Raw genomic sequence first — 23,549 nt, 5'->3', positions numbered from 1 at the left:
GTGTCTCTGTTACTCTGCTACTCTTTTTGCTGCTACTCTTTTTGGTCCCATATAAATGAAAGTGACTTGACTTGGCATTGTTCACAATAGACAGGTTGCATATATGGCTCAGACTTCACTACCGTTCTGAGTGCATGAAAGTCAAAAGGGGAATTATGTTGTCCCACAGGAGCTGTGTTGCAGGTGAGTCCTGTTGCAAAATCTGCTATTCCTAATTTGCCATTTTGTTTAAAATGCAGTGTTTATAGATTAAAGAGCAGATTCCAAAATAAACCTAAAACTGAAATATCAAACCGTATTTAATCTTACATTCTTAAAACTATCATTTTTTTATTGAGTCTAGTTTGGGATATATCATTGTTTTTGTCAGTTATTGTCAACCTTTTTTTTTAACTTTTGTACTAAACAAACCAAACTCTCAAATAATCATAACTCCTGTTTATCCCAGAACACGCTGGACATATTAAATGTAAACATACGCATGCTACAGTGTGCAGCTTAATCCCTGAAAGTAATTCTTAGAACCTTGCATCATGTTGGCACTGAATTTACACATTTACCTCCATTCCTTTATCTTTATTTCTTTAGCTGTGTCCCTATTTAGACGCTGTGTGTTTATGTGACCTGAAGGCCAGAGAGGACCTGCCCCTGCTGGTTCCAGCCTCACAAAGGACAGGGCCTCTGAATTAGAACACAGCTTTTCTTAGGAATCAGATTGTCCATAAAACAAGGCCCACTTAAGAGACACATCCACCCTGTGTTAATTAACACCAGGCTGACGAGCAGTGTTTAACTTCACCCGGTATCACTCATAGTTGTGTTTGGGGTCTGGTCAAAAGAGCTGTGTTTAACCTGTAACCACAGCTGACAGTAACGTCATGGCGTCCTGGTGTACAGCTGCATTTCACTGCAGCAAGGTGAGCAAGTTAAACCACTGAAGGTCAGCAAAAACAAGATTTTCAGGGTGCGTTAAGTTACTCTTCAAGGTTGCTGTGGGTGCATCTTTGAGTAGCCGCGTGCAAAAGCCTACACCTATGAACCAGTCTTCTCGCTCTCGGCCTGCGCTCTTTAGCGCCTCCTGTTGCACTACTCACCAATGACAGCCTCCCACTTCCCATTGGCCTGTGTGACCTCATAGGCGCAGCGCATCTCGCTGAAGGACACGCCGCCGATGATGAAGACTATGACACGCGGCCCGGTGCGGTACTCTCCAGGTGTCTTGTTCTTGTGCCAGTGGCCGTACCGAGCACTGTCAGAGCAGAAAGGAAGACGCGGTAAGATATAACGGTTTTATGACTCATCATTTCCCTACAGTGAGATCCATTTTTTTTTCTCACAACAATATTTTTGAGAATGAGTGTAAAAAATGGATAATGTTTCATGACCAAATTTTTTTTTGCACTATAGCTGCACGTTGCCTGCAAAAATACTGACGAAGGGAACAGAAACCAATGAGTTGAAGCCAACTGTCACATTGCACATAAGGCAAGACATTCTCGAACATTACAGGTTTCATCTGTGTGTAGCTTTTCCTCTACTAACCGACACGTCCTAATATGAACCTCAGTGCTGGGTGTGTCTGAGTCCATGGGAGTGGGAGGGGAGGGGCAGCAAACGAGGCGGGTCAGTTTGTAACAGGATTGGATTTGATGCTCAATCAATACAACCTCTACACAGACTGAAGGGTAAGGATCAGTGGTGCTGAAAGTGGCTACATCACTGCCACTCACACACTCACACACACACTCATACACATACACATGAAAGCAGAGTTGAAAATATTACGTGTATTAAGGTTCATGTTGCTTACATTCTGGCAGAGTTTCCAGGAGTAAAATCAAGCAGATATCCATTTTGTGGAGGAGGAAGAAATTTGAGCAGTGACACTGTTGATGGCATGTAAAAATACATCATCTAAAATTTTGCTGATTTTTCTTGTTCTGAGAGGATTAAATGAATTCCATGAATTCAAAAGATGCAAAGTATTCAAATGTGAAAATAAACTTCAAATAAAAAGCTGACATTTTTAGACACTTCTGTCCAGTGTTATCAACTAAATCAGTGTTTGGGATGTGCATATGGCTCACTAACAACAGTCCTCAGGATCATTTCCCTGCTCTCCATTCCTCTCACATATTGATCAGTTAGACTCATCTCCCTTACCAAATTACTATTGATCTGGTACCATCATTTCATTTAAAAAGGTGTCTACTGCCGTGCAATAAGATGCTACACTGTGTACATGTACGTATGTATGTATGTATATATGTGTGTGTGTGTGTGTGCGTACCTGACTGCAGTGGTGCTAAAAGAGGCAGAGGAGCGGGTGGAGATGTAGGGGTAGTGCTTTGTGTCCAGCTTATCATCAATAGCATCCTGCAGGAGGACAGAAAGACAATACAGATCTTTGTCAGCATTATTGTTGGCCTTAAACACACACACACGCAAACGCACTCAAGCAGGGGCCTCACCGTAGTGTTACATCTCCTAGCAACCAGTGTGTGTACCTCCATTATGGAGGTCCATTGGAGAATTGGCTTTGCACAAATAAGGGGCTAAATATAGTTGATAAGTACCAGGAAAAACAGATGTTTGACTAAAGTTGCTGTCTTTGTACCTCAATTGAAAAGTTAATAATTCTGTTCAGGTAAATCATTTTTTGGTTTTTGAATACCACATATAGGTTAGCTTGAGCGAACAAAAGGAAGGGGAAAAAAAACAGTGAAGATGTTTTCGAAACTGAAAAGTAGAGAAACTCCTGTACGGCTGCTGGGCAGCAGGTTAAACAAAGAAAGCATGAAAAACGCACAAATTAACATACATATAGAATATATCTGATAAAAATCTAATAGTGATTTAAGCCCTTTAAACACACCTCCATGATGTCTTTGACCAGTGGTGTCCAGCGGGAGAGCTGATAGGTCTGCTCGCTCACACGCTCCTTCCTGTCCAACTTCTTTCCTCTGCGGAGGGTGGACTGATGAAGGAAAGAAGAGATGAGGACGTCAAAGACAGAATGTGTAAAAAGGGAGCAAAGAGTGACGATCAGAACTGCCTGCATGTCTCTCGACAAAAAGCAGAAGAGAGATTAACAGAAAAGAGCAAAAGAGGAGCAGCACCCAGTGACAGTCTTACGTCTGTGATGATGGGGACGCCCAGGTGAGCCATGTTGGTGATGATCTCACTGTCTTCAGGGGGGATCTGAGCGTGCTGGATCAGCTTGTTCAGGTTCTCCTCTGTAATGCCTGAAATCACACACACACACAAGTCATATCTTATAACTGTATCATGCCAATGTTTACATTTAATATGTCCAGCGTGTTCTGGGATAAACAGGAGTTCATATTTTGTAACTTGAGGGCGAAAATAAAATTATTTCATAAAGGTGTATATTACTTAAATTTACAGGCTGTGTCAAACTGTCGGGTTTTCCTTTTCTGTGTCTGTTGCTGTGAAACATCATTTTAACAGACTTGTGCTGAACAGTTGAAGCTCCCATCGAGTTTCAGATCACAACTATGTGCTGAATTACCAGGTTAATGTCCCTGCAGTCTGACCATTTCTCTACATTTCATTATGTATCGTAATGAAATACGCACAAAGGTGATCATACAGCAGCTGAAGTAAAGAGTAAGAATAATTTCAACAATAATACAAAACTGAAAATAGGCTGCACTTTGACAGGACAGATTGTACAGACTCTAGGTTTGATTTCTTCATGTCACGCTTACCATTCTTGAGGAAAATGTAGAGCAGGATGATGCGGATCTTGTCATAAGTGCTGACGTTGGCATCCAGCAGGATTGGCACGATGGCCCTCATGGGGTCTTTGATCTTCTCTCCCTCAGCGTCTGTGCCCATAGCCAGATCCTGGAACAGAGAACTCAGGTATCATAAGTTTGTCATTTCTAATTACACATTTACAGGGATCCAAAAGCATTTTCCCCTGTCACTTCCTCTTCTGTCCTCATTTCCTTTCCTATCCTCTCTCCTTGTTTCCTCTCCTCTTTCCTCCCTTATCCCCCACCTTCTCTCTCCCTCACCTGTTCAACACGGCACAGCTTGTCCACTGTTCCCTGGTAGTGCTTCATGCAGTCCTCAGCCAGCTGCAGATGAGTGGAGTACTGAAAAGCACAAAACATACAGAGTGTGTGAGCATACACAGTTACACACACAGGAAAACTCTCTCTCACACACACTCATAGAAATACACACACCTTGCTGAGCTCCTTCTGGTACTGAGGCATCTTCTTCAGCATCTGGGACAGGTCCCTCATTGTGGTCTGGTGGGACGAAAGCAAAAGATATAAGTGTGATAATCAACATCAGTGCAAAACATTAGACAAGACTGTTCTGCTGCCAGGTGATGAGTGGATAGTAAATAAATAAATAAAATTCATGTTCTCTGATTATTATTATTAAAGGAACTGTCCAACATGCTGGGAAACAGACAGACAGTACTGCACCAAAGCCAAAGCAACACATTATTTATTTAATTTATTTTATCAGCGATAAAACTCCAAAATAAAAAAAAAAAACACCTATAATAGTAACTGGTAAAATGTTAAATATCAGACCTGATAATCTGCCGGACTTCTAATCAGTTTTACTTAATCAGCACCACTCTCGTGCCTGTCCATTAGACATTAAGGCACAGCCAACAACCTTAGTTTAGCTTGGCAGAAAGACTGAAAATCTATCTGCCACCACTTCTAGTTTTATTTTGCAGGTTCACACTCCTCTTGCATCAGTTTTTGCTTTACCCTTCCCCACCTTTGTGACTGCTTGATTAGTTTCGCCTGTCGCTGTTTGTCTTCCTGTGTATCTAACCATGAGTGTTCCTTCCTTGAGTTGTCAGTTCACACACATCAGTTTTCCTGGTCCCCGTACCTTTTCAGGTTGTTCTCAGTTAACTTTTTTTAGGGGTTGGTCCTCCCTGGTTTACTTGAATTTGCTTTACGCTGCTTCTGTTTTAGTTATCTGCCATTTTTTTGGGATTCAGCTTTGTTATTAAAACTTTTATTAAAACTCTTAAAACTATTAAAACTTACCTTCTCCCCAGTGTTCATCCTCTTGCTGGAAGAAAAGTCCTTCAGCTGGCGTGTCACTTCCCTGATGATGAAATGCAGCAGTGACACATGAGAGAACAGCTGTTATGTCACTTGATTCAGCATGCAAAGACACACATGAAGAGAAGCATGAAGAAGATCACTCACTGGGACACCTCAGCTATGTGTTTGTGTCTCAGGCTAACCCACAGGTCGTCGTCTTCATGCAGCAGAACCTCCTTCTCACGAGAGTCCCCGATGCCACTGGTCTCGTACCTGAAGAGGAAAAGACACGTCCTGACTGAAAGACACTCACTTAGTTCTGCCTGCTGAAGCCTTAATCCACACAAAACAGAAATATAACCCTCACAAGTAACAATCTTTCTGTTAGGTCATTTGGGTCTTTCGTACTTGTAGACATCGTTTTCGATGGGCAGCAGGTCGTAGCCCATGGCCTGGAAGGTAAGCTCGTGCAGGACAGGAGAGACTGGGTCAAACGCCCTGTCCAGGATGATCAGCTGTGAGCGAGCCTTATCTGGACCCTACAGAGAGAAGGACAGGAGCAATAAGATAAATAAACAATATTATGATCGATCTGAAATACATACATCATGTATAATTTGATTGTGTGACTACTAAGATCAATATTTTCCAACAGGAATATGAGACAACAGGTAAAAAAGAAGAAGAAGAAGAAAAAGATTGTCCTGAGCTCACCTCCCCCATGGTGGGGTCATCAGCCTTGTAGGCATCCAATTTGTCCTGAACCAGCTGGGCCAGGGTGGAGTTGTCCTTGTACTCGCTGACAGAATGACAGACAGACAAACGGGTGGATAGATGGACAGGCAAATGGAAGGATGTAGATGGACGACACACAGATAGAGAGGACGGCAGGTAAAATGAGAGAAGGACAAAGACACACATTTAAGCAAGCGAAAACACCTGCGTGAGGGGTGTGTGTGCTGCTGCACTGCCTGAACATGCGGAGTCAGTCGTGTGAAAATGATCATTAAGACATATGTAACAACTTTCCCCTCTATAACTGAACTGTAATATCTGCAGAGGTAACTGAATGCTTTCATGCAAGCGCGTCTTTAATAGTTCTGTGGTGACCGGCCTAAAAGACTGAGGTTCATCAAGCTGTGAGCCAGGAGAATGGACAGGACTGTGTGGATGGCATAGATAAGGGAGATGTGGTTACATAGCTGGAGTATTAGGAAATAAATCAGCGTCTAGGGTATCGTAATCATATCTTTTGTTCCTTACTCCTTAGGAGCAATAGTGTCATCCTCACTGCAGCACCTATGGCTGGCTTTGACGCCTTATCTGTCCAAATAACCAATTTATTTGCACGCTAAAATTCCAGAAACCAGTCAGTTCCGGCAGCCGCCTCTCAGCTGCGCCCCCTGTTGCTCACCCTCGGTATCTGACAGCAGGGTACTCCTTCAGGGTGGCACAGAGCGTGGCGATCTGCTCGGCCAGCCTCTCCATCACTGGGTTCTTCAGCTGGGTCTTATGGGGGCTGTAGAAACTGTGGAAGGCATCTGGATTGTCCAGAGAGTACACCTGCACACACAAGCATGTACACAACTCACACTCTGAGGCACTTTGTCTTTCATATTCAGGACTTGAGTTGGACTTTGTCAGCGTCACGTGCCGAGCGTGAACTGCTCTGTGTAAAATACAGCAGATCACTGTGGACCGACAACATGCCAGTTAGCTTCTTGTAAAAACCAGCAGAAGGTGTTAATATCAAACAGCTCATTTAAATATTTTCAGCTGCTGTCTCACTGCCTCTCCTGGTCTGTCTTTTAATCTCTTCTCCTTTGTGTCTCCTCTCCTCTCACATTTCCTTCTTTCTTCATCTCTTTTCATTTCCTTATTCCTCCACCTTATATCCTCTTTTTCTCTCCCCTCCCTTCATGTCTTTATCATTCTCTCTTCGGTCCTCTTTCCCCTTCTTTTGCTTCTTTGTTTCACCCCTTCCCTCCAATTTTGTTTTCCCATCCTCTCCTCCTGCATCCTCTCCTGTTTCCTTTCTTTGTTCCTCTTCATGTATTTTCTCTCATCGCAAGCTCTCTACTTGCATGCATTTCCGTTTTTCTCCCTTTCTTCCAACAATCCTTTTTCCTTCCTTTCCCTGTTTGTCTCCTCTACTCTCCTCTCCTTTCCTCCTCTCTCCTCTCCATCATCACTCACTACCACTCCCTCCTCCAACCCCATCTGTCCATGGTCACATGCTGCTTTGCAGAGGGGTTCCTATGTTAGGATATGTACCATTGGCTACCGCCTGCTGTAAAGATCCTGAATCATCCAATCGGGCATGAGCATCAGCCTGTGGGCGGGACTATGAGGCAGTCCTTTGCCTAGAGCAGAAAACCACTGACTCTGAATTAATCATAGTAGACAGGAGGGGAGCAAAGCATTGTGGGCCTAACAGCATCTTCAGAATAGTGAGAGAGAAGGATAGACAGAAGGTGTGGGTGGAGAGGGGACCGAAATTGGGAAAAATCTGGTTGGAGGGAAGCAAAGAATAAATATGAATAAGAATACAAAAGACGCTTGATGGAGAGCAGTAAACAGACAGCCTGCAAGCGACGTGCAAAGGCAAGGATGGAGGAATGGTGGGATGAAAAAAACAAAAAGGAGTGGGAGGGGGGCAGGAGTTTGAGAATGCAATAAGGGTGAAGAAGCAGGTGTTGCGACAAATGAGTCGTTCTGCAACAGTCTGGCATTAAAAAGGGTGACTGGTGAGTCAGCAGCGTTATGCCAAGCAGGCACCTGAGTGTGTATTTGTGCTTCTCTTTTTATCCATCCCTGAATCTAACAACCAATAACCTCACTGTTACTATTCCTGTCTGTGTCCTTTGCAGCGTCTCTCTCCTCCCACCTGTCTCCATCGATCCCTCGCTGCTCTCCATCTTTCCATCTCTGCATCTCTAACTCTCTCCCTCCTGTCTCTTTGGCTTTCACTCACAGTCACCAACAAACAGTAAAAGTGAACCAGCTTTCATTAGGGCAAGAAAGGAAAAGCAATCCAGGGGACAGATGTGTAAAAACACACATTCACAAAGACAGAAATATGCATGTGCGTTGTTTATGCCATATTTATAAAAAAATATGCATGCCTGGTTTTGTTCAGAACAGTTTTTTGAGAAATCACTGTCTCAAACAGGGCGTACTTTATTGTGAAACACCTCTAACAACAGAGTCACCATCATCACCCAAGGCCATTACACACTGTTTTATATTTACCTGAGACTCGTAGGGCAAGAAGGCGATGTTGATCTCCGTCAGAGTCTTGATGGTTTTGGAAGCACGGCTCTTCACCAGCTCGTTGAACAGTGGATCGGGGCAGGCTGGGCACGGCGAAATTGAGAAAAAGCACGACTGTAATTCACTGGTTTGTTAAATGTGCAGCTTTTTAAATTGTGTTTTCCTTACAGATAAATACACTTAAACAATAATATGCCAGCGACATATATATATATATATATATATTGTGAAGCTTGTGAGGAGATAATGTTTGTTTTGCACCTCCTCAAGCATTTGTCTAGTAACCCTTTTGGCAGATGAGGTGGAGCAGCAGATTCTTGCATGAGCACCATCTTACATTGCCAAGGCATTTTTAACTCAGAGACATGTACTGTACAAGGTAACTGCATCTCCGTAGCATCCCCCTTATTAATTAAATGAGGCTCTTTTACCACAGTGCAATGCAATGCCAGAACAAAAAAAACCCACAAAAGCACAATTATTTGCTGATGTGAAATGAGAAATTAGAGGATCTTTGTACACTGCTCATTTATCAAATAACTGCAAACATACAAACAAATTTTAACTGTGAGCTGGGAGGAAACTGGGTGAGATGTGGCTGGGTGGCTGTTAATCTTTGAAAGAAACAGTTATAAACAAAATAAGTGAATAGTGAAGTGAATTCTGCAAAACGTGTATTTTAGAACGCAGATGCTGCATTGCATGCAGTATAATGATGATAACAGTAATGATGTGCATACTCACAGTCAGTGAAGAAAACATGGGCTGCCTTGTATTTAGCTGAATGAGGGTCTTTGAAGTCTGCAATGAGGGTGTGGACAGACTGAGGAGAGAGAAACAGAGGCAGTCACAGTCAGACTGTAGAGCTCGTGAGAGAATATTGATATTAACTACAGTGTGTGTGCGTGCATGTGTGTGTGAGTACGTGTGTGGACACATATTCCTGTAGTTGCCGGGAGAAAAATCCATTTACACAGTCACATTGTGAGGACCTGTCCAAATGCGGGTCCCCACAATGTAAATCATTAAGTATTACGGTGAAGACATGCTCTAAGGTTAGCTTGAGGTTAGTGTTAGGTTAAGGCAAGGGTTAGGATTAGCAAAGTAATATTTATTGTTATGTTGGTGGTGTTTAAGTCTCCAGAAAATGAATGTTAGTCTATGTAATGACCACAAGCTTGAAAAAAAATGTATCACAGACGCCAAACAGAGCAAAACAAAATCAAACGTTTACTTGGGGGGGATAAAACAGCCAATAATGAAATCAATAACTGAAGCAACCTGACACCAACACAGGAAAGTGTTCTCAGCTCCTTCAAAATATGACTCCTGCTTAAGTCTATGTATCAAAGTACAAACTATTTGTGTCTTTTTGCCAATATCTGTATAACATATTTATGATAAACTGTAGACCTTCTACACACTGCCTTGGTGATACTGTATTAATTATGGTATTGTCAGTAATGCTAATCATTTCATTTCCATTCCTTATCTGTTTACATTCATATTCTTTATTTGCTGCTGAGAGGCAGAGAGACAGTGAAAGAGAGAGAGAGAGACGCCACAGAAACAAAGAAGTGTGTGTGCAATTTGCCTCAGCTGAGTCAACAGCTGTGTGTGACACGCCTCTGAATGTACACTATGAATGTCAGAGGAGAGGGGAGGGAGAGCAAGCACACCTTTTCAGTGGGTGTAATCAGGTAAATGGCCTCCAGGCTGGGAAGAGGCTCTCGTCGCTTGTTGATGTCCTCCACAACTAGAGAAGCGGGAAACAGACACGTGCACAGTCAGAGAGGAGCACAAGCAAACGGGACGTAACAGTACGAAGACACGATACACGTGAGCACAGCCTCTTACTGGTGATGCCTTCTGTCATGATGTCTGTCATCTTGCAGCAGGACGACAGCATCCTCATGCTGAGCTGGTCCACAATCAGCGCCTGGCGACAGGAAATAAGAGGAAATAAGAATAATAAGGACTATGCAAATGTGTATTTGCTGGAGTTCAAATCAATTACTGATGTTAAACAAATATGTAGCCTTCTCCCATGAACATGTTCAAAGCTTTGTTTGTATCTGTTATGGATTTCACTACACCTGCTGATGGGCAGATTGATTTTGGGTCCTCAAAAATATTGAATCAAAAAAATAAATCACATTTCTGCCTGCTGCACCACTCATATTCACATACAGAAATGAGAAGTGGGCCACATGCACAGACTGATGACACGAGAGATTTCTGTCCAGCTGTATACTCATATTACTCAGCGCTGCAGGAAGTAAAGTAAGCAAAATCAGCTCAGTTTCCTCCTCGAACAATCATAGAAAAGGTAAAAATGGCAGCTGATAGGTTAGCATGTGCTTGTCTAACATTTTTGCTCTAGAAATTACATAAATGATAAATCGATTATCAAATTGCTGCTAATAAATTCTTTTGCCAGTTGACTAACTAAATGATGAGCTAATTGTTTAGGCTCCGTCTCTATACACGAGACAGTGATTTATGTCCTCTGAGACCACTTTGCAGAAAACTTCAGAATGTCTCTATTGGCCAGTATTCAAATGCTGGTCAGGGAGGACAATTTTGTCATTAATTGTCAAATGAGTTTGCAGACATTCTTTCTCAAACTGTACAGTATTACATTAATTTTTAACAAATCAAATATACAAAGTTTTAACTGTCTAAACAAACCTGAGAGGAAAAAAGAAGAAGCTGCAGGATTCTGATGTGCAGACATTAGTTAGTTACTGACATACAATGATGTAGTGTTTGCTTGCTGGAGCCTCGCCCATCCACATCACTGCCCTTCTGTCTATTTGTTTGTTATTGCAGGGAGTTCTCCTGTGGCTGTGAACTTCTTACCTTCCATTCTCCCTTCTTCTTCACCTTCTTGATTACATCATTCATAATCTCTGTAAAATAAAAACAAAGACCATCAGGAAACATGAGCAACACGAGCAAAGATGTTTTGGCATTGTATAAACAAGGAATACTCACGAAGAGGCTGTGTGTGTGTGTGTGTACGTTCACATATGTCTCTGTGTTACGGTACAGAAGGTGCTCCATTTATTTAGCGAGCCGTCCCTCTACACTGACAGCTGACTCTATGAGGTTTTGCTTTGTATAAAAAGAGGTTTTCATTTTTCTTTTCTGTCAGAATTTTAAATGAAATATCTTTTTTTGTTAATAGGAGTACAATCAAATATTCTTCGCAATCTCTATTGAGTAGCAAAAACCTTGATGACTGCTTCAGCCATCCATCCTACTCCTGCTCATCCTTGAGGGTAGCAGAGTCGGTCATTTCAGTTAAGAAAGTTAAGAGCAGAACAACAAAATATAAATTAATATATTAATATATATCCTCAATGTATTATTGAGGCAAATCTTTATGTCTCTTCTTCTTCTCATGCCACTTTGCACTTCCACTCTGCTAAATTTCATCGACGAAAATTTTATGGTTACGTTAATTCATGAGTCATAATAATCTAATGATATCATATATAATATTAACAGTCATAGGGAACATTTTCCTTTATTGACAACTTTTACTTTTAATAATTTAAGTCCATTTTCCTGATTATACGTATATATGAAGTAACATCTTTAATGCAGGACTGATAGCTGAGTATTTTTCATAATGTGGAATTAACACTTTTGCTTAATAAAGGATCTGAGTGGCTCCTCCATCAAAAATAACTAATGACTAGATTTTATTTTAAGTAATGTTCCACACTTCCACGTGTATCAATGTGTGCAGTTTCAACCTTAAAGTACTGCTTTGCTGTACTGTAGTCATATACAGTAAAAAACAAGTCAAAAACAAGGTGCTTGGATTGTTTGACTACACCTAACTCCAATTCGACACAAATAGAACAAATAGAAGTTGCAGTGGAGACAAACATTACTGTGCCCTACTGGTACAGATTTGAAAATCCCAGAATGCATTTCCTACACTGGAGGACAACAGCAAGCCAAAGTCAGATGTAGCCTCCAACCACAGATCTGCAACAGTGGAATAAATCATCTCAGTGAGTAAACCAAAACACAGGGACTGCTGGGAGGTGACTGCGCTTTGCCTCTCAGTGCTCCCAAAGATCCACAATGGACAAATAATCCCATCCAATGCGATGGTCCTATTTGTGCCACGACACTCATATTGGCCTCATCGCTGTACCAGCCATCTGCCGGCAGCATTAGGATAAATCCATTTAGGCTGAATTACTGTTTAACATCACACTGGATCGCAGCAAACATAAAACGCTAAGCGCTTCGGCCCCGGCTAAAACCTGCGGCCATGCAGATACTGATGGATTACCACAGATTAAAAGATTACAGAGTACACATCAAATAAAGATCAGGGATGAGTTCAAGTCAGTAGATTTCTATGTTTCTGCCTCCAAAACATCCGGTGGTAAATTCATTCAGGTGATGATCAACACAGATAGACAGATAGATTGATAGATAGATAGACAAAGGTATTCAGACATACCTCTTTATTGGACTGTTTTTCAGGGGTTGGGCTCGGCCCTTTACTTCCAGTGAAGGGAAATCTTAATACTTCAGCATACCAAGACATTTTGGACAATGCTATGCTTCCAACTTTGTGGCAACAGTTTGTTGAAGGCTCTTTTCTATTCCAGCATGACTGTGCACCAGTGCACAAAGCAAAGCTCCATAAAGACATGATTGGATGAGTTTGGTGTGGAAGAACTTGATTGGCCCACACAGAGCCCTGACCTTAACCACATCCAACACCTTGGGGATAAACTGGAACAGAGATTGTGAGCCAGGCCTTTTGGTCCAACATCAGTGCCTGACCTCAAAAATACTCTATTGATGAATGAGCAAAAATTTCCACAGAAACACTCCAAAGCCTTCCCATAAAAGTGGAAGCTGTTATAACCGCAAAGCTATCTATATATTTAAAATGCAATGCCGTTAAAGTCTTAAAGTCCCTGTTGGTATAATGGTCAGGTGTCCCAATACTTTTGTCTATATACTGTAGACAGATCGAAAGATAGAAAATCCCTAATTAATAATAACAACAGAAGACAGGAAGGGTAGATGGGATGAATAGACAGACAGATTCTGTATATAACTCAAACCCATGAGTTATGTATACAAATAAAGTTATTTGTATACAAATTTATGTTGTTAACAAAATTACAGAACGGGTCTTTAAAAGCAGCCTACGTACTACATGACCTAAATTTGACCGAGCGAATGCAGAAACACCGACACACTCCAGCCTACACCTCCTGTGAGTCAGAGGAACTGTATCTGACCTCCTGCGGGACACATGATCTTGGAATAGTCCCAATATTATCCTCACTAAACGACAGAGAGACTCCCAGACTCAGCTTCAGTCTATTCCCAGCATCTTCTGTGCCCTGTTCTGTAAGCTGATGTGTCAGCACAGCTGCAGAGCCAATACAACCTGAGGTGACAAAATCAAAAACTGACACACAGATTTTTGTTTTATTAAGTGCTGAGTATTTTGACTTTGGAGCTGTTGACAAATCTGTGCTAAAAAATTAAAGTCGGTTTGCTTTAATTCCTAAAAAGTCAACTTGTTGTTCATCCAGCAGCGGCTCCAGGCCACAGGATGAGACACCTCTACAAACAAAGAAGCAGCATGGATATCCGTCACAGGTTGTCCCTCTTCCTCTGCTGCAGCTGATGTGTTTCCTCTTGTTCTGTGCTGCAGCATGTCTCTGATAAAGCTTTTCTGATAAAAGCAGCTCCAGTCACTGAACTGGTGCATTAGTATAAATTAGTGCTTTCTTCAAGTGATTTTAAAGTTTTAAGTTCTCGTACACAGCAGTATGTAGGGCTACTTTCACACTACAAACTGTACTAAATCCTCCTCTGAAGATGGACCGAGGAGCAACAATACAACCTTTTCGATCCAAAAGGTGTCACTTGTAGTGACAAACTCACAGACAGCTATCACCAGACTTTGCAGCTCCACAGAGCATTTTAGCATCTTTTAGTCCACTCATTAACCTTGCAGCTGTTTTCAGCAAGGTCACTGAACACCATTCCGGCCAACATCGAACTGCAGACAGCAGGAAGTTCAGCATTTAGGAGCTGAACAGCCAGATATTTTTCTCGGACAAGTTTGCCATTTCGGTTTTCTCTTCTGGTGTGTCACATTTGATGTCACAAATGCACTGGAAAACAGGGAGGAGTAAGAAGCAGCCAGTGTTACAGACTGGCTGCTTAACACCGACTGAATGGTGATCGAGTGTTGCCTGAACAGAGAAATCAACTGCAAAAGGCAACTAATGTACATACAATCATAGCAGGATACATTAGTGGGGTTTTTTTAGTTTTGGGGTTTTCTTTTTGCCCTTTCATTGTGAAAATGACTATAAATCCATCTTTTCAAGACTGTATTGTCATATAGAGCTAACAGCTATTGCTCTTAAAGGGACGGTAAAGTCCTGCCCTGTCACGACATATTTCATTATATTTTTTTATTGGTAACATGTTTCATAGTTTTCTGAATATTGTTGTGGAGTTGTGTGAAATCTTTCAGCTAAATAAATATTTTTATTGCCTTCAGAAAAGAGCTGTAGTTAAAATGATTATTTAATTACATACATGGTAGACATTTCTAATTTTATCATTACAACACCATATTTCCAGAGCTATTCCTTCAGTTGTGTCTTTCATCTCCTGTGCTGACCTTAACTGAGTCATGTTAACAAAGAAACTATGATGATAAAATAGTAAAGTGGACGCTGCACACAACGAATGAAGATCAAAACCACATCAGGAGGAAGCAGTGCTGTGAGTTTTTCCTTTCTGACCTCCTGATACAAGCACAACAACACAGGAATGTACCAGTCAAACAGAAGGGAAGGGACCTGAAAAAACACACACACACACACTCCTCAGAAGCCTTATAATCCCTCTCACTTCCAGTTTAACAGGATACACATCCTCATGGCAGGACAGGGAAGAGAACGAAGACAAACTAATGCCACAAAGTTTTGTTCAAACCATAAAACTAAAGGAAAGTAGATTTTAAAAACTGCAAATGAAAAGCAAACTTCACTATTATGAAGAAGCAGTGTGATGTGCTGCATAATATTGCAGACTGGCTCAATGTACATGCAGGCCTGACTCCACACATTATGCAGCAGTGAAGAGCTGACAGCTTCTCCCTTTGCCTCGTCGTTCTCCCCCCTTCAGGGACTTTCACCTCTGAGTACATGACCCATTTTTTCTCTGGATCTCAGCTTCACAGCAGCATCAGTCCCAAGAGAATCTGACACGGCTGATCTTAAAGAGACAGACATTTCAGCAGGGCTCACACTGAAAGACGACAACAACTCTTAACGCTATTCAACTGCGTTTGTCAGAAAGACCCACGAAACGAAACCCACGAGTGTCTGCAGCTTAAATAAAACAAATAGAAATAAACAGTGTTCACGCCGTTGTCAGTTTAGGTCACAGTGAGGTTAAGGTAAAGGCTCACCACTGAGTGATAACTGCAAAGGCAGCATGAAGCATCAAAACATACTAGTTTCCTACAGTTCCATATATTTAACATTGATTTAAAATTAAATGGATTTCAAAAATACAAACCGACCAAAAAAATACCACATTAGAGCACCAATCTTGAAACTCTGAGCTTTCACAGCTTGATATTTAGTCTGGAGCCTGGTCAGGCCTGCAGTTACATAACACCACAACCAGCCCCAACCAGAACAAGTTGGTTGTAAAAATAAAGGAAGACAGAGGATCATGAGTTGGTGGCCTCTCTGGCCTTCAACATCCATCCAGTCAGAGGTTGTGCAAGATGACGAGGGGTGAAGGTCACTCAGCCATAACAGCAAATGGACTGTGAGGATCGTTTCCCACAAACTGCACTGATGGGTGATGGGAGACGATGTACGGGAGCAGAGGAAAGGCAAGAGTCATGACACCTGAGGACAGAGACGCCCTGACTGCAGGTCTCTGATGTCAGGTGACTACATTTGCGATATGTCAAGTAACGTAGTGCAGTTCATTTGAATGCATCTTAGTGCAGAAGTGGATAGAGGAGAGGGTCAACTCTTTATACTTTTAAAGTCGGTGGGTCTACCAGTGCCTGCCAATGTTGAGGAAGCATCAGTTAACATTGGGGTGATGCAAAAATCAAAATATTCAAACACCAGATGACTACCCATGTGCAGAGACCCAAAAACATGGTGTGTGAAAAAGTACAGATCTTTTGTGACAACGTGCACAAGAAAGCAGACATTTTGTTTGCTTCTCGACATACTTGCCACACACATGGAGCAGGCAGCCACCTCCACTGACCTGACAGCATGAAGCCTCCATAAAAGGAACCACAGATGAAGAGGTGCTCTTGAACTGTGGCCAGTTTTGTATGCAAGAATGTAGCTGGCTCATTTATTGATGCATGTACAAATATTTCTTTAGTGTGTATTACTGCACTTCTCTCACAGCTCAGTACATTAATTTCACAAGCAAAAGGCAACTAATTTCTTGGAAAATTCTTCACAGAATAATGCTCTTGCATAAGGAGATCAGAGACAACCAGTTGACTGATCAGTCGCTACTGTACAAAATCTGGTGTTATAACACTCCTACAGAACGCCCTCAGAATTATTTTAATAGGTATGATATCACTACACTGTTCTTGTCAGATGAGAAGATATATTTTATCTTTTCAACACATTTGATTCTGCAAGTGCTGACCCACTTCTGTCCAATTTCTCAGAGAGGCAAGACCACTTTGTTTTATAGTCATGGTTGAACTCAGAGTTCACGATGTGCCAGTGAGGACATTTGAAAGGAATTGTCAAATTCACAAACAAAAACCATGAAGGTATTTCATTTCATTGTCTACATTGCCCCCAGGTGTGAGTGTCTGACTGGCGACCAGTCCAGGGTGCATCCCGCCTCTCGCCCGTAGTCAGCTGGGATAGGCTCCAGCGTTTGATGCCAGATGGCAAAAAGTGTTTACATTTCCAAGAGTGCAGTCTCAGAGTGAAGGTGAAGAAGGTGTGGGTGGATTTTGGTGTTCTAATGCCCATTTCACTGACTTTAAAGACAGATCACTCATCAAAGTGATTAGTCATCTTATTGAACTGATAAATCAAAATCATTTAAATGTGTTCTTCTCTGTCACACAAATACCAGTGCAGGAACCTGTAAGAAACCATGAGCTTGATATGTAATACAGTAATTCATAAATTAAAAAATGAAGCTGAGAAACAACTCACAGAATGAAAACAGCAGATGTATATAATAGACTGCAGGAACTGATCTGCTGCGATGCTGCAGGCTGCAATGACCTGGCTAGAGGTCTACGTGAAGCTCTGAGAGCTCCGCAGTCTGCTCCAGCTCAGCTGCACCGCTTAACGTACAACATAAAAGCTCAAATCAATATCATTTTGCATATTCTAAATCCTCATCCACAGTTAAATGAACAACTTGACATGTCACCATCTTGTCACGCTGTCCCTGCTCCTTAATGTGTGCTTCCTCTATTTGTTTTCGCCGCTTAAGGACGAGAGCATCTTGGCTGACGCTACTTGGTTTTCACGCTGCACCGATCTTCTATAAGGGAGATATTTCTGTAACAGTGTGTTAAATATGTCTCCGCTGCATGTGTGTGTATATGCAAGCAAAAGGAGGATGGAGAGAGCAGTCACATGCGGCTGAGAAGAGTGGGAGGAGGAGGACGTCTGCCAGCTCTGACACAGCACTCTCCCTCAGCGTATGAGAAGGGGAATTCATTAAGATTATGAGCCACTGTAACCCTGCATTGGAAAGCTCTATTTCAGCCAGGCCTTCATGCTCTGTAACCACGGCGATGTGACATTTCAGCATGGATTTATTGGGGAGCATGTGTGTGCACAGTATGTGTATTTGTTGTGTGTATGTGTGTGTTTACGGAGGCCCAGGGGCTGCAGGCACTGCGTCACACTCTGAACCCAGACGAGTGTATGATATTCTGGTTCAGTGGATGATTCCAAGGTCAGCGGAAAGCTGCGTGCGTGAGTGTGAGTGTGTGTTCGCGTACATGTGCAACTGAGTGTATGCACGTGTCCTCCTCCGTCTCTGTTTCACCTTCCTCCTTCCTTCTCTTCTACACAGACCGACACAGTGAGCAGTGACTCCACACCAGCCTGCTCCCTGGTACTCCAGATAAGAACAGACTGACTCATTACAAGCACATAATTGAGAGAATAGTTCAACGTTTTGGGAAAAGCACTTATTTGCTTCATTATTAGAAGTTAGATGAGAAGATCAACATCACTCACATATGTGCACCTTAAGAGTCAGACTATGGTTAGCCTAGCTTAGCATAAAAACAGGGAAACAGCAAGCCAGGTTCTTTCCAAAGATCAAAATAAACCACACCAACACCTCTTACATGCAATTATTAAAACTTAAACACCATTTGTGTGTTCTGTACATAAAGCAAAATGCAAAAACAACAATTTATGGTTTAAAGGGGAATTCTGTGTTGGAGCTGTCTGGTTTATCAATTTGCTCAATACTCCTGTACAGCTTCTCTGGCTTCCATGTAACAACACCAAACCTGACAAACTCACTGTGAAGTCAAGACTTATGGAAAGCTGCCTTGTAGCTGCGCCTGGCTTTTGTTTGCCAAGAAACTGAACTTTGAACCGAGCCATGCTGAATGTTTCCGCCAACTTCCACGCTATCTGCTAAGCTAAGCTAAGCATCTCCTCACTACAGCTGCGTAGCTAACCCACAGACATGACAGTCGTATCATTTTCCCTTTCTCATTCTCTACTCCTCGCGGCTCAACTGGCGTCTTTCAGCACAAGCCTTGTATTGTTTCTTTCTGTTACAACACTGAACAGTACAAATTTATTGTATGCTATTTGCCAAAATATTTCATTATGGACATTATCACATGGCGTATGTAGCCCTACTTCTGCATCACTCGTGAAAAGCAATTTTATTTTTGCAGGTGCGATGCCCTTTGAATTTTTGGATTAGCTGACCAAAAAATAAAGTGACCAAAATGCCAAAATCATAATAAGTATTCTGAGTGGAATCTTGGTTCAGTAAACAGATGCTGACGATGATCCTGTAGGCCAGGTGTCAGACGGTGACCATGTCATCACCATGTCCCTGGTTCACAGGCTGTTGTTTCTCTACTTCCTTGGCACCAAACAGGAATATTTTTCTCTTAAGTGAACAGTCACTTTACTTGTACCTGCAACTAAAATATGGTCATTAATACTGTAATTTGACAGTACTGTGTGAGTGTGTGTGGCAGGGGTGAAACTCATGACCCTGGACAGTAAGACGAAATCAGACTATAATGTACAAATGTAAAGCAGGGCAGTTTCACAGTCTAAATCCATACTGTGAGACACTGATCTGGTTATGGTCAGAGAAATCCCATACAGGAGACTTGAAGTAGGCCTATCTTAATTTGTAAGATACTTATTTCAGTAGATTAGTAAAAAAAAACATTTCCTTTTAGCTATGTATATTCCAGAACTGCTATATACTACTACTGTATATCATCACACATATAGAGTGCAGCCCACTAATAAAAGACTGATTCAAGTAATCAGACTGTGTAGGTACACAATTTCTCATCTGAGTCAACATAAAAGAGTCACAAGAGGCCTTGGCCTTTTGAGAAACATAAGGAATAGAATTAAGATGATTATTTTGGGGGGCATTTTCAGCATTATTGGACAGACAGACAGGAAACCAGAGGAGACAGAAGCAACAAAGGTCACTGTTTGGAATTTAAGTTGTCACGGTAACTTTTTGGCAACCAAAGGCCAGTTAGACAGAATAATATGAACACCTGTACAATTCAATATAAGAAGATCATGTTGAACAGCCCTGTATGCATTACACTGTCAAGTACCCACACCCTGAATACCAAAAACAGAATATTATTTTCTATTTTTTCCTATCTCCACTATTCTGACTTTGATATCTACCTGCTCAGGTTGTTCCTGGCTACTGAGATCCTCACCATTCAGCTGTATTTTCTCTCTGGTCCTCTTGGGGACTGATGCTCACATACAGTCATGAAAGGGGAGAGTAAGGCTCTGCCTGCTGCCCATCCCCCCTCCTTCATCCTGGCTGCTACATCCACTGCTGCAGAGAGGGCCCAGGATGGTGTTGCCCTCCCTTTTTACCCCCACCACGTCCACCAATCCCATCCCAGCTTCACCTCAGCCAAACAGAGCGCAGGTGTTGCCTGCTGCATCCCAGCCTTCTGGGAAACACACACAAGTGTTTATGTTGTTCTGGAAAATTCACTCGACACTGAGAGCCTTGGTGTGTCTGCCTTTAGTTTCAAAAACTGGGTTATGTAATTGCTAGTCACAAGGCCTAAGTAATTAAATAATGCAGATCATACAAGAATATATGGCATGGGAAGCTGTATTGTGTAATGTTGTGGGGGCACAGATCATGAAAAAAACCCTGCAATATTGCAGAAAAATCATAACATGAGCACGACTGGCGGTGATGCAGTGGGGATAAGAATGCATACGTGGGCTCACACTGATACTGTTTCTCACCTCAGCCACAATACAGAAGACCACACAACCTTTTTCTAATCACCTATTTAAAAAAATAGTCTAACTCCACTGCAAGGCTGTTCGACGATATGATAATAATATGATTGCATGCTGCTTTTACTGTTGTTAAAATCAGTGATTCAATGCAAGCTTATTAAAAACTAACCAAATGATTGGATAAAGTTTTTAGATGAGACGTGGAACACGGTGCACAGAACATAAATGTGATCACTGTGCATGTGAATAAACATTGTGACATATATCACTAAAGGATCATTTTAGAGATAACATGCCATTATATATGTTGTCTGAGCTTCGAAGTGAATTTGCTTTTCTTTTCTTTTTTTTTTTGGCAATACTCGGTTCAGGCTGAAATCCTGCTCCATGTGGGAGGCCTGATTCCCAGCCACAGCACAAACCTATCATATGGCTGAAAACTGCTGTAAGAGTGTGTGACTGAGGGGGGGAGGGTGTGTGTGTGTCTGTGTAATAGGATGGGGGGGGGGCTACAAAATTTGCAGCAGCACACATGAGAAATGTGATGCACCACTGGTCCTGATATAATTTACTAAATTTAAAAATCTTACTGTCAGAGAGTGAGACAGAACTACAGATCAGGATTTCAGTAGTGAAATTTGAAGCCGAATCGATAAGTTAAACGACAGATATGAAATGAAGCAAATCCTGCACCACGGGCAGGGCTCCTTACCGAAAATGGAGAGAAAAACGAAGAAATGACGGAAAACACGACAATACCTGGCTTCACATTAATTGGCCACTGAGAGTATTTACTACCTCCACTACAGGCCTGTCTGACACGATCACGACCACCAACACTTGCACCCAGTTGACCCTGCTGAGCAGAATCGAGTTGCGCCTCCATGTTCCAGCCTGCATCAGCACCACGCACACCGACACTGCTGGGACATCAGTCCAAACAAATGAGTCTAAATGACAAAATCAGACACCGAGCAGTCGAGTCTGCTGCGTCCTAATGACACGGGATTACACGGGCTGGGTTTGATCGGTGGCGCACAGCCAGTAAAGGGCATGATGAGGATGAGGAGGATGATGATGAGAGGATATTCGCTGATCGTTACTGTACGGTAGCTTGTGTACAGATAATGCGGAATTTCTCGCGTGGCGGCCCTGTTTTAAAAGCAACTTTCTCGTCTTGGATACAATCCGCCATTAACGAGTAGCGGAGCTGACAGCAGCTTGATTCAGCGCTGAAGCGCTCCGGATGAGAAAGGGTGTTTTACGCAACCGAATCTGCTCCATCAGAGGGGTGAGGCACTGCTGAAATCAGGGAATCCCATGGATGGAGAGTGATAATCGTCAGTCACTTTACAACTAATTGCGTTACATTAGATAAGAAAGACGTGAGAAGCAAGTGTGCAGCACCTTGGAGAATATTTTGGCAAAACCACAGTTTACGTTGCAGCTCTAATGCAGCACAGACGATCTCTGAAATAAACGCGGATTGAGGCTGTGGGTTACATTTGCCTCCAGGCTTCCTGCACCCTTCTGGCAGAGGATGCCTACGTTTACTCGTCAGTGGGCTAATCGCCGCTCGCCTGAGCCACATTCAGGTATCTGCTGCTTGAAACACAACTGCGCATCCGCACCGCGGGAGCCTGATGAGACTCAGCCTCTGCAGGTTATCCACAGCTCCCTCGCTACACGGCTGTGCTTTACAAAAGGACACAATGGAACACCAACAGCAGCACCTTCATCATCATCATCTTCATCACCATCACCCCGATGCACTAGCCGACATCCGCATCCTGGCAGAACACACACACACACACAAAACGCAGCGACGCATCTCACCGAATTTCGGACAAAATAAAAGAAAAATAATCTTACTTTCACCGACCACCGCCTTTAGTCCGATAGGTGCCATGGTGCTGCTGAGTGTTGGACTGAGTGTTCGCCCTCTGCTTCCTCCCTCTCTCCCTCTCTCTGTTCACCTTACAGCGCTGCGGAGGAGCCTCCGGTTGGAAACGTCAGTGCGTATCCTTCCGCATCATCCTCTCATTGGTAGCGCTGGACGACTGCGACTTATTAGCTTAAACAATTCCCCATCACGGCCTTACACTTGTTCTTAAATCCCTCATTTGTCCTTATATCGTTCAGACACCACTTGTGTTATTTTACTTTCCAGAAACTCGCCATTTAGTGTCTCCACGTCGAACAAACTACAGCTATAGCCGTCATATGCCGCCTTTAGTTTTGATGTATATTTGTTTTAATGAGCGGAGATTAGAGACTATAATTAAAGATTTTCCATCCATAGATTATATTGTCCCCATGAAAAGACAAGAGGGAAAGTTCTCAGAGTCCAGTGTGATGTCTACAGGTTGATTAGTTTCTCTACGAAGGCAAAGACTACATATTTAACTAAAAGTTTATTTTCGCTTATAGTAATATAATTTATAACAGTGGCGTTTATCGCCGTACCTGTACTGCATGAAGTAGGCTACAAGTGTAAACATTTTGTTGATTTTTTTTTTAATATGAACGCCAGAGAGAGCTAATCCGAATAAACAATAAACTCACTAACTAACCAGCCGATGTGGTGAATAAGAAAATTACGAGAATATTCCAATGGACTTATTCATCGTTAATATTGTGCATTATATTCAACAAACATTAAATTATTAGAATCACT

The 23,549-nt window shown here is 42.2% G+C and overlaps 1 protein-coding gene across 2 annotated transcripts in view; it reads right to left on the bottom strand.

Annotated features, from left to right (window-relative positions):
* The window catches only part of stxbp1a (syntaxin binding protein 1a), a 30,381-nt gene extending 7,317 nt beyond the window's left edge, over positions 1-23,064 (bottom strand). Inside the window, exons 1-18 of one of the 2 annotated variants that reach the window (XM_046374754.1) lie at positions 22,745-23,064; positions 11,187-11,236; positions 10,182-10,263; positions 10,004-10,080; positions 9,069-9,147; positions 8,304-8,407; positions 6,466-6,614; positions 5,766-5,850; positions 5,460-5,590; positions 5,217-5,324; positions 5,052-5,112; positions 4,218-4,283; positions 4,044-4,124; positions 3,732-3,870; positions 3,136-3,245; positions 2,876-2,977; positions 2,291-2,376; positions 1,095-1,249 (exon numbers count right to left, since the gene is read on the bottom strand). In XM_046374754.1, coding sequence (XP_046230710.1) covers positions 1,095-1,249; positions 2,291-2,376; positions 2,876-2,977; positions 3,136-3,245; positions 3,732-3,870; positions 4,044-4,124; positions 4,218-4,283; positions 5,052-5,112; positions 5,217-5,324; positions 5,460-5,590; positions 5,766-5,850; positions 6,466-6,614; positions 8,304-8,407; positions 9,069-9,147; positions 10,004-10,080; positions 10,182-10,263; positions 11,187-11,236; positions 22,745-22,781 — 1,702 coding nt within the window. In that variant the 5' untranslated portion in view covers positions 22,782-23,064. The remainder of the gene's footprint in view (positions 1-1,094; positions 1,250-2,290; positions 2,377-2,875; positions 2,978-3,135; positions 3,246-3,731; positions 3,871-4,043; positions 4,125-4,217; positions 4,284-5,051; positions 5,113-5,216; positions 5,325-5,459; positions 5,591-5,765; positions 5,851-6,465; positions 6,615-8,303; positions 8,408-9,068; positions 9,148-10,003; positions 10,081-10,181; positions 10,264-11,186; positions 11,237-22,744) is intronic. The other variant, XM_046374755.1, reaches the window with a different exon arrangement.
* Between the last annotated feature and the right edge of the window lie 485 nt (positions 23,065-23,549).

This window comes from Scatophagus argus, chromosome 20, assembly GCF_020382885.2.
Source record: "Scatophagus argus isolate fScaArg1 chromosome 20, fScaArg1.pri, whole genome shotgun sequence".
Taxonomy (NCBI): Eukaryota; Metazoa; Chordata; class Actinopteri; family Scatophagidae; genus Scatophagus; species Scatophagus argus.
Note: the sequence above shows the minus strand (reverse complement) of the source record. Positions and strands in the feature narration are given on the sequence as shown.